Source organism: Cricetulus griseus, chromosome 3 (assembly GCF_003668045.3).
Source record: "Cricetulus griseus strain 17A/GY chromosome 3, alternate assembly CriGri-PICRH-1.0, whole genome shotgun sequence".
NCBI classification, from domain to species: Eukaryota; Metazoa; Chordata; class Mammalia; order Rodentia; family Cricetidae; genus Cricetulus; species Cricetulus griseus.
The window spans coordinates 279,307,455-279,317,991 of NC_048596.1; the positions used below are offsets into that span (position 1 = coordinate 279,307,455).

The 10,537-nt window shown below is 51.2% G+C and overlaps 1 protein-coding gene and 1 long non-coding RNA gene across 2 annotated transcripts; one reads left to right on the forward strand and one right to left on the reverse strand.

The window, feature by feature from the left end:
* Positions 1-937: 937 nt before the first annotated feature.
* Positions 938-3,462, reverse strand: LOC113835048 (growth arrest-specific protein 1). Its single transcript, XM_027409688.2, has one exon. The coding sequence runs from the start codon at positions 3,425-3,427 to the stop codon at positions 2,273-2,275; it is 1,155 nt and encodes a 384-aa protein (XP_027265489.1). The 5' UTR covers positions 3,428-3,462; the 3' UTR covers positions 938-2,272.
* Positions 3,463-4,644: 1,182 nt separating this feature from the next.
* On the forward strand, positions 4,645-5,869 carry LOC103160121. The gene is made up of 2 exons (XR_004769436.1): positions 4,645-5,537; positions 5,640-5,869. It is a non-coding gene; the product is annotated as an uncharacterized LOC103160121 (long non-coding RNA).
* Positions 5,870-10,537: the final 4,668 nt, after the last annotated feature.

The following is a 10,537-nucleotide window of genomic DNA, read 5'->3' on the forward strand; positions in this document are numbered from 1 at the left end:
CACCAGATCTGGCTAATCTGTCGACCCCTCAGACAAAGTTTATTTGTGGTGACTTTTAAACTCCTGACTTGCCTTCCAATCACCGAGTTTAAAATGAAAAGCTTTAAATAAACACCAGGAATAGAAGATAAATAAACTTTCCCCCCCTTGCAAGTGCCTAGCTCGCTGAGGTCCAGGCTCAAATCCCCAGAGGACAGACTGCTCTCTTTTGTGTTAATGTTTAAAAGATTTTCCAATGCCGGAGTTTATTCCTACTGCAAACATTTCTATTTACAAGGTCAAGTGTATCAGTGCTCGACACAGCTTAAGAGTGTAATTATTTATGTAAGGGCGTTTGAGTGTGCATCAGGAGCTTGGCGGAAGCCCAACCTTCAGCCCACTGTTCAACAGTTCCTCAGGACAATATTACCAGTCCTGGTGATTATTCCCCTCCATGGTGTGTTTACTTTTGCACGCCTCAATGTTTTGTAACAAAATTTTGTATTTTTTTCCACCAAAAGTGTGAAAATGGCTTTGAAGTATTGAATCTCGTAGGCTTCCTAGACCTAATGGTAACAGATGTTATTGGCTTGTTTGATTGAATGAGAAGGCAGAGAGGACACTCCTGGGGGTCAGGAGCAAAAGGGAGGGGGTGCCCAGGGTGGGTCTCCGAGTGAGGAGGAGGTTATCTTCACACAAGAGGCGATATTTTGTGAGTTTTCTACACAGATGCCAACAGCACCAGCAGAGGCCAGTTACAAATTGTTTTAGCTGCCTCATTTACAAACATCTAATTGTTCATCAAATTAGAGGCAGCATTAGCTCACATTCCGTTTGGCACTGCATTTTAATGTCATTTGATGTTTGATGGACTCCTAGTGCCCCCTCCAAACCCCTCCCACCCACCACTGGGTTAACCACAGTCCAACTGTGGAAAGCAACTGCACTGAAGCCACCATTTAAAATCTTTACTGATGTGTGCATTTTTAATAAAACAACCAAAAAATTACACAAAGTCATAGTTATTTAAAACACAGGACTTTAAAAAATGATGTCTATAAAAATACAATGTTTAAGGCAGTTTGGAAATGCATTTATACATTTCTACAATGTCCATAAATTCTCTTGAAAATAAGAACGTTACTTCAAATCTGTAAAATACACTGTACATATTTTTTAGACTGTTCTACACAGGGCACACTTCAAAACAGGCTTTCAGGAGTGGGTTCCTGGTGACCAATGTGTCCTATACATTTCTTGGATGGGGGTGATGCAACATTGGTGCAGATTTAAACCTTTTAATTTCTTTTTAAAAATAAATTATTTCTGACGCATACAATTTATAAAAAATTCTATATACAAAGTACAGCAACTGGTAAGAAACCCCAGTTTTAATACAGTTTATATACGACGTACCAGGGTAGAAGACCCCGATAGGGGCAGAGGCAATATTCAATCTCTGCATATTCAAACTTAGAATTTCTTGGTGTTAAAAAAACCCCAAACAAACAAACAAACAAAAAACCCAAAACCAAACCAAACCAAAACAGAAAAAGGACAACGAAACAAACACCACACAGAAGTTTTCCTAGATGGCAGTACGGAGCTTTAAGATAAAAAGTTGCATTGTTCAACACCATGGTAATAGGCCAGGTTTTTGGACCCTTAATTCTAAGACACGTGGTGCTCAGAGATCAGAATAGTGGCAGCGAAACCGAAGGTGAGGTTAAGGTTATAATGCAGACATGATTCCGGGGACCCAGACAAGGCACTCGCCGGCTACACAATCGGCGCGTTACCGTGTGCTACACCAAAAGTGCAGGAATGAATCGGGAAGGTAACTCTTCCGTTTACTTACGATTGCTGTGTTTCTCAGTGGCCACAAGCAATTAAAGTCGCTACCAGCACTACGTGTCCCCCTCACAGGAAAACTGTTTAAAACCAAAACAAAACGGCCCCTTTGCAAACCTAATTCCCTCAATATCCCCTCCCCCAGTGCCCTGGAGCTGCGAAGACCCCCACCGTTGAGCAGAGTCCAAGCCTCCTTTGCTTTTTTTGCAGGGTGTCTTGAGTTCTGCGGATTCGAGCCAGCCGGTAGGACAGATGGGTTATCTTTGCAGCCTGGAAACCACAGTGGAGGGCCGCGCATGGTGGCTGGGGTATGTGCTGGGCCCTGTCCACCCTGGAAGAGTGTGGGTCAGTGTTCCAGACCACCCCCGGTCCCCGAGCCACAGGTGCCCGGCTCGGGAGCCAGCCGGATCGAGTGCACCGGCCTGCAGCAGGGGCGCAGGGGCTACAAGTGTGACCCGAGCAGCAGCAGCAGCAGCAGCAAGCAGACAAGCGGGGTCCAGGCGCCTCGGGTCGCCCAGTGGCCTCCACTGCCGCTGCCGCTGCTCCTGCGCCCGGGCCCATGGGGCAGGTCCCCGCGGCCGCCCGCCGCAGCAGCGCCGCCGCCCGGGCGCGCGAGGCCGTCGTCATCGTCCAAGGGCTGCTCGCCTCCCGCCGCCCCCGCGCGCTGCTCGTCGTCATAGTCTTCGTCGTAGTAGTCGTCCAGGCCCCCGTCCGAGCCACTGCTGCCCGGACCGTTGCCCGCGTCTGGGCCGAAGCACAGGCGGGCCATGTTCTCCTTGACCGACTCGCAGATGGGCCGCTCCAGCCCATCGCACACGCAGTCGTTGAGCAGAGCCGCCTTGGGCACGGCCAGCATGTCCTCGATGACCGCGCGGCACTCGTCGGTGCAGCGCAGCCCGTTGAAAAGCTTGCCGCAGTACGCCAGGTAGCGGCCGAGCGCCAGGTTGCAGCGGCTGTCGCGGTCGCAGCGTCGCCGGGCCTCAGTGCAACCCATGACCGAGCCCGCTCCGGCGCCAGGGCCCACGCCGCTGGTGCGAGGCAGGCAGGGCTCGATGGCGCGCTTGGTGGACCTGCAGTGTTCGTCCTGCGCGCAGTCGCAGTCCTCCAGCGCGGGCCCGCGGCGCGTGTGGTTGAGCTGGATGAGTGCCGAGATGCAGTGGCTCGGGCAGCGCCAGCGCGGCGAGAAGGACGCGGCCGAAGCGGGGAAGGCGCCGGCGGACCCCGGAGCGTCAGCCCCGCCGCGCTGAGCGAGCACCGGCGCGCACGCCTCGGCGTACTGGCTGTAGGCGTAGCTGCAGTCGGGCTCGCCCTGGCACTGCAGCAGCGCCTGCCAGCAGATGAGGCGGCGGCCGTGCGCCAGCCCCGAGCCCCGCGGCGCCGAGCCCAGCAGCTGCAGCAGCGCCATCAGGCACAGCAAGGCGCCCGGAACAGTCCCCGTGCGGGCCCCGCCGCCGCCCAGCAGCGCGGCTAGCATCGCGGGCAGCAGCGGCCGCCGGACGCGGTGCAGAGCAGAGATGAGGCGCGGGCGGCGGCAGCGGGGCCGCTCGAAAAGTTTGTCCGAGTCCCGCGCACTTCTGGCATGGGCGTCTTCATCCATCCATGCCGGCGGCCCGGCAGCTGGTAGAGGCGAGTGTTCACTCCGGCACCGAGGCCGGGGCTCCCTGAGAGGCTCGGCGAAGCAGGTCCGGTTCTGGTCGGCAGCTGGAGGCGCTCAACACCGCCCCGGAGGGCCGCGGCGAGGCTGCAGGAGCGCGCGGCGCCGGGGGTGCATGGTGCTCGCCGCCTGCAGACGATCGTGCGGCCGGCGACTCCTGGGTCCCCGGCTCAGTGGCGCGTAGCACTTCGCAGCTCTTGCATCCCGCCTTACCGAGGCCAGGCCGCCGGGTCCCCTCCCCCTCCGCCCGGGCCTGGGCCACGCTCCGGGAATCTCTGGGCGCCGGGCGCTGGGAGGACCCCGAAACTCGGAGCGTGCGGCTGGGCTCGGGGACCTGGAGCCTGGGGAGCGGATCCGCGGAGCCCGGCTGCCTGCTAGCTCGCAGCGAGGCTTTAAATACAAAAATGGGCCTGGAGCCCCCGTGTGGTGCCGCGGCGCCCCCTCATTATGCATGCATAGAAAAGCAAACAAACAAAAACATTAGCAACGCTCCTTCGGCTCGCCGAGCCCCGGCCCCGCGCGCTCCAGGCTTGCCCGCTTTCTCCTTTCTCCACTCTCGGGCGCCCTTTGCTCGGCCCCCTTCCCGGGCTTTGCGCGCTGCTATTGGTCCAGCCTGTTGTTGTTGAAACTTTTTTTTTTTTTTTACGAGCCGCTGGAGTGGGGTTGCAGAGTGGGGGGAGGGCGGTGGGCAGCTCACATTCAGGCATTCAGGGCTTGAAAGGAACGGCTTAGGGAGCCTGACACAGGCCCAGCTCCTCCCACTCTTCAGGAGGCTGGGATACCGAACCCCAGCTCGCGCACAGAGCCAGCAGGCAGGGCTTAGGGCCAGCTGCCTGCATCCGGCTCAGCCACCAGCCTTTTTGTTCGCTTCCCCCGCCCCCTTTTTGTTTGGGGGGGCACTTTTATTAATTCTCACTCATCCCCCATCTTTGCATTCGAGAGAGTTCGAAAGTCACTTTAATTTTCAGGCTTCCTGTCTTTGAGTCCTGATCACCTCTGGGGATATAGCGAAGGGAGGAGGGGGGTCCTGAGAATTTAATGTGAGTTCAGAAACTTAGATCGCGCGCAGGCACACGCGGGCTCTCTCTCTCTCTCTCTCTCTCTCTCTCTCTCTCTCTCTCTCTCTCTCTCTCTCTCTCTCTCTCTCTCTCTCTCACACACACACACACACACACACACACACACGCACGCACAACCATCATGACCACAACCACTACCACCATCACAAGAAAGAAGGGCACTTCCCACCGGCTTTTAGTTCCCTGATCGGGCAGGTAAGGACCTTGTACTGAGCGTCCTTCTCCAACTGAGACGTCCAAAGAACGGAATCCGTTCCTTGACTCATTGTAACACAAACGGCAATGACAAATCGTAGCATTAAACACACCGGGGATGCTGAGCGCTGCCACCTGGCTGTGTAGTCACAGCACAGAGGACCAACGCAAACCAACCCGCTATAAGCTGTGAAATGTGCATTACAGTGTGTTCAGAGCTAAGCTGCCGGCGGAGCTGGCCTTGCGATATGAACAGGAATCTCAGAAGCTGCCTACACTGTGGCGCAATGCAGCCTTTGGCCACCAGAGGCACCGCGAGTCTGCGGCCTGTCAAAAACAGGCGCTTTTTCCTCCCCTTTCCTTGGTGAGCCTATCAATTACATCTGTCACAAATTTTAAGGTTAAATCTCTGCTGAAGCAAAGCGAGCCCCAGCTGCAGGGCGCTCAGAAAGTGGACTGCCCACCTCTCCAAAGAGACAGGGAATTTGAAAGGGTGAAAGTGAGGGCCAGAGCCAAGACCCAGATCGGTTAACCTGGCTCTTGGCAAAGGCTCATGGCCCAGGCTGGGAACCTGTGCCTCCCTAACTGCCTCAAACCATGGGAGAGCCAGACTGAGTCATGCGGAGCCGAGCTATCGTGCTCTGATATTTGTAGCAGAAAAGAAATACAAACTATCCTCAAACATTGTCCAGGTGTGGGCAGCAGGCCTATTTATCCCAAGCGAGGCAGGAGGATCCCTCCAAGTTCAAGGCCTGAAGATTCCATGTAGTCACTTCCAGGTTAGACCCTTGCTAACATCCATTTTATCCTTGACAATCAGTGATTCCAGTTCCTCAGAAGGTCAGACCGGAGATACATCTTCAATTTTGTGTTTGTTTCAGCTTCTTTAGAGAGATCTCAAAACAGCCTGCAGGAGAAACATCTGGAAACCTTGTGTTCAATTCTGGATTCCTGGCTCCTGGAGTCTGTCAGCTGAACCCCAGGAGGGCCTGGAAGTCTGCATTTCCAACAAAATTCAAGGCGGGGGTACTGTTGCTGTTCAGCTGTTTACTGGGGATCATGTTCTGGCCATCTCTGTTCTGGAGGTTATAAATAAATGGGTTCATCTTTACTGGTCAGGTGACCTCTAAGCCTTGATGCAGGCCTCAGTGGGGGATAAGGGAGGCCAAGATCTCTGCTTGACCTGAAGACTCATGGCCTAAACATGAAAGGGGAGAGAAGCTGGTAGCCACCCCAGGCTGTTTTCCTATCATATACACAGACCTTTCTGGGTCACAGGCTCGCACCCGGTAAGAACACCACATCTGTGAACACTTCACCCTCCTCCCTCCACTCATTGACTTCTCAATTCTGAATCCACCTGACACTTTGATCCCCAAGGTCACCAGGGACAGAAGCCGTATTACCCACTGGTGGAACAGGCGGGAAGACCAACCGCCTTCTCAAAGTGCTCTTTTGTTTTTTGTAGTTTGCTCCTTGGGACTCAGTGCTCTTCGGCTGCCCACCTGACTGCTTGCTGCCTTCTCCTCCAGTTTCTCTTTCAGGGTTTTCCTTAAAACCCTTTCGTGTGCATGTTATTTATGTGTATGGACATCTCACCTGCACGTATGTCCATGTGCTGTGTACACGTAGTACCTGCAGAGGCCAGAGAGGGCTTCAGAGACCCTAGAACTGGAGTTAGAGACCCCTGGGCTGCCATGTGGGTGCTGGGAACTGAACCTGGGTCCTAGGAGAACAGTCTGTGTATCAGCTGTTGAGCCCAGACCTGTTTTGAGGTCTTTCTTTCTGCGTTCCCTTTTTTCCTTTCCATTTTTGTGTATGTCTGTGGAAAGCTTGACTGTGTATATGTGTGTGTGTGTGCATGTATGCGGGTGGGTTTGTGTATGTGTGGTGGTTTGAATGAAAACGGTTCCTAGAGGTTCATATATTTGAACTGTAGGCCCCTAGAGGATGGAACTGTTTTGGGAAGGATTGGGAGGTGTGGCCTTAGAGAAGGCTTGTCACGGGGAGTGGGCTTTGAGGTTTCAAAAGCCTACACAAGGTTGTGTCTTGCTCTTTTCCACTTGGATGTTGCCAGTTCTCAGCTACTGCTCCAGCAGCAGGCCAGCCTGCCTGCTGCCACAATCACCGCAAAGATGGTCATGGACTCACTCTTGAAACGCTAAGCAAGGCCCCCACCCCCAATTAATGCTTACTTTTATAAGTTGCCTTGGTTACAGTATCTCTTCACAGCCACAGAACAGTGGCTGAGACGGTGGATGTACCTGCACATGTATGTACCTGCGCACATGTATGTGCCTGCACATGTTTGTGCATGTGCACATGTGGAGGCCCCAGGTTGGTATCTGAAATCCTTCTCAGTGGCTCTCCCACCTTATTCCCTGAGGCAGGGTCTCTCAGTCAAACTCAGAGCTTGAAGAGATGGATAATCTTGGTAGCTGTCGGTCTTAATTATTGATCCATTGCTGTGATGAAACACCATAACCAAGGCAACTTATAAAAAGAAGCATTTGATTGGTGGCTTGCTTGCAGTTTTAGAGGGTTAGTCCATTGTCATCATGGTGGGAAACAGATGGCTGGTGGCAGGCAAACAGACATGGTGCTGGAGAAGGAGCTGAGAGCTCCCATCTGATCCACAAGTTGCAGACAGATGGGAGAATGAAATCTCACAGCCCACCCCAGTATCACAAGACCACACCTCCTACAACAAGGCCACGCCTCCTACAACAAGGCCACGCCTCCTACAACAAGGCCACGCCTCCTACAACAAGGCCACACCTCCCACTCCTTCCCAAACAGTTCTACTAGGAATGAGTGTTCAAACGTAAGAGCCTATGCAGGCCGTTCATATTCAAACCACCACCCTCTTAGTTCTGTCTTCTGAGGCTGGAATTACAGGCAGACCCACCCTGCATTTATGGGTTCTGGGAATCCAGACTCCAGGTGTCACGCTTGCATGGCAAGCACTCCATCACTGAGCTGTTTCCCAAGCCCCTCCTCTGTCATGGGATATTTGTGCACTGTGTGAAGATGAATCACTGTGATTGGTTTAAAAATGAACTGAGCCGGGCAGTGGTGGCACACGCCTTTAATCCCAGCACTCAGGAGACAGAGGCAGGTGGATCTCTGTGAGTTTGAGGCCAGCCTGGTCTCCAGAGCGAGTTCCAGGCTTCAAAGCTACACAGAGAAACCCTGTCTCAAAAAACCAAAATAAATAAATAAAAATGAACTGAATGGCCAACAGCTGGACGGGAGAGGAAAGGTGGGATTTATGAGAGAGAGAGAGAGAGAGAGAGAGAGAGAGAGAGAGAGAGAGAGAAGGAATCAAGGCATGTGGGATCCACCAGTGGGATGCAGGGAGAGTAGGGCTTGCAGTATGGACATGAGGTAATGAGCCACGTGGCAAAAATGTAGATTTAAAAAAAAAAAACATGGGTTAATTAAGTTATAAGAGCTGGTTGAAAACAAGCCTAAGCTAAAGGCCAAGCTGTCATAATTAATTACAAGTCTGAGTCATTATTTGCATGCTGGCAGTCCTGAAGGGAAAGTACTACTACACTGCTTTCCTTTTTTAGGGGCTGGTAGATAGTCTCTGACATGGGTGGCCATCAACTTTTCTCCCTTATTTTGTAATAGTGACATCCAGGTGAAGACCAAAACCTGTTTTCTTTTCCTTAGAATCTTGGGCAGGTGTTGTGGGATATTCAATTGCATTGTGAAACTCTGAGACTGTGTTAATAAAATTAACTGTGGATCAGGGGGTAGAGCCAGCAACTGGTGGACAGAAATTATTGCATGCCTTTAATCCCAGCACTCGGGAGGCAGAGGCAGGAGGATCTTTGTGAGTTCGAGACTAGCCTGGTCTACAAGAGCGAGTTCCAGGACAGCCTCCAAAGCCACAGAGAAACCTTGTATTGAAAAACCAAAAAAAAAAAAAAAAAAACCCAAACAAAAACAACAACAATAAAAACAAAACCAGAAATCAGCTGTAGAGAAAACAGAAGAGCCAGGAATATGGACAGAGACACACACAGTAAGAAGTTGGGAGGGACTTAGAGAGCTGTGGTTTTAGGTTTGGGACAGTGTGGGAGATGCTCTCTTGCAGGGTCTCCCCAGCTAAGAAGGAATGTCAGCTGGTTGCTTCTCAGCCTCTCTGATCTAGCAGGGTTTCACCCCAACATCTGGCTCCTGTGTCTCTATTGGTAAATAGAACAACTTAGATAAAAACAACAGGGAGGCCTTTCTGACATCACTAGTCTCTCTCTGGTTTTCCAATGTAAGGTCACATGACACTCTAAGGTATCCGCCCGAGTATCTTGAGATGCTTGCTCTGGAAGTGACCTGGAGACCATTCTTGTGACATTTTGGTCACAAGTGTATGTCTCTTAAGTCATCTTGCAAACCACAAGTTATCAAACTGGGAAGCACCCAAGGAGTGTGTGTGTGTGTGTGTGTGTGTGTGTGTGTGTGCTTTTTCAAAACCCATATGCCAAGACTAACTCCATTGCACTTCAGGTTTTCCCTGGGGACAAAGGAATGTCGGGTGTGTGGAGACTGGGGGTGGTGTTTCCCAAGCATATTTCTGCTTAGCCAATCGTTCTTGTGATTATCAAACTTTCTAAAGTTGGAGTTATCTTTGGGAAAAATGATAACTTTCACTACTAAGTACTGACAAGCAACAAATAAACAAATAAAGATGGAGCAAACCTCTTACTGCCCTCCACTGACTACAGTGTCCTGTTAAATTAGGAAGAGGAGAAGCCTGCGGATGGGAAAGGAATAGCCAGAGAATAAGGCCTTTCAGTTGATAAAGTCAAAGCTTTTCTTTTTCAATATTAATGGAATTTCAGTGTAAACAGACCACAGAAGGCATAGCTGTTCATCTTGAGCCAGCATTTTGGGATTACTGACTCTAAAACATTAAACAAGAGGGTCACGATACTGAATATTGGGTTTGAAGGAAATTGACAACAGCAAAGGGTTTCTGAATGTACCATGACACCAACTTTATTAAAAAAAAACAAACACCTAGGAAGCAGAGGAGGCTCAGGCAGATGCACCGAATGACTTCCCTGCAGCCTTTGTTTGCACTGTGCATGCTGCAATGCCATGCAATGCCAACAAGTGCTGCCTAATGCACCTCAGCCCGGGTCAGAGGCCTTGGCGTGTTACAAACCGCAGTGTTTACACATCACTGATAAAAATCTTCTGTTCTTACAGAAACTCAGGGTTTAACTGTGGGAAGCAAAGCCATTTACTTTTTTTAATTCTTTATTTGATTTTGGGTGGTTGTGTGTGTGCATGCGTGGAGGGTACAGGTGTATACCCAGTGTCTTCCTTGATCCTGCTCCACCTTATATTTTGAGACAGCGTCTCCCACTGAACCTGGAGCTCATCAGTTGCTGGGTGGGCTGGCCAGCGAGCCCCGAGGATCCTCTTGCCCAGGGTCTGCAATGCTGGAGCATAAGTGTGTTCTGCCATACCCAGCTTTTTTTTTTTTTTTTTTAATGAGGGTGAACGGTGATGCAAAGAGATTTTCACACCTACGTAACAAGCATTTTCCCAACTGCACTATCTGTCTGGACTGGAAAACAGACGATGGTATTTCTACCCTCACTTCTCAGCTTGTAAGTATCAAGTTGTTGTATTTTTTTTTATTGTATTGCATCCCTTTACACTGTGTGAACTTTTATCGCTGCAATTGTTCTAATAACTGCGATTGTTCTAATAAGAAGCTGTCTGGCCAATAGCTGGACAGGATAAGGTCAGGTGGAGAGCC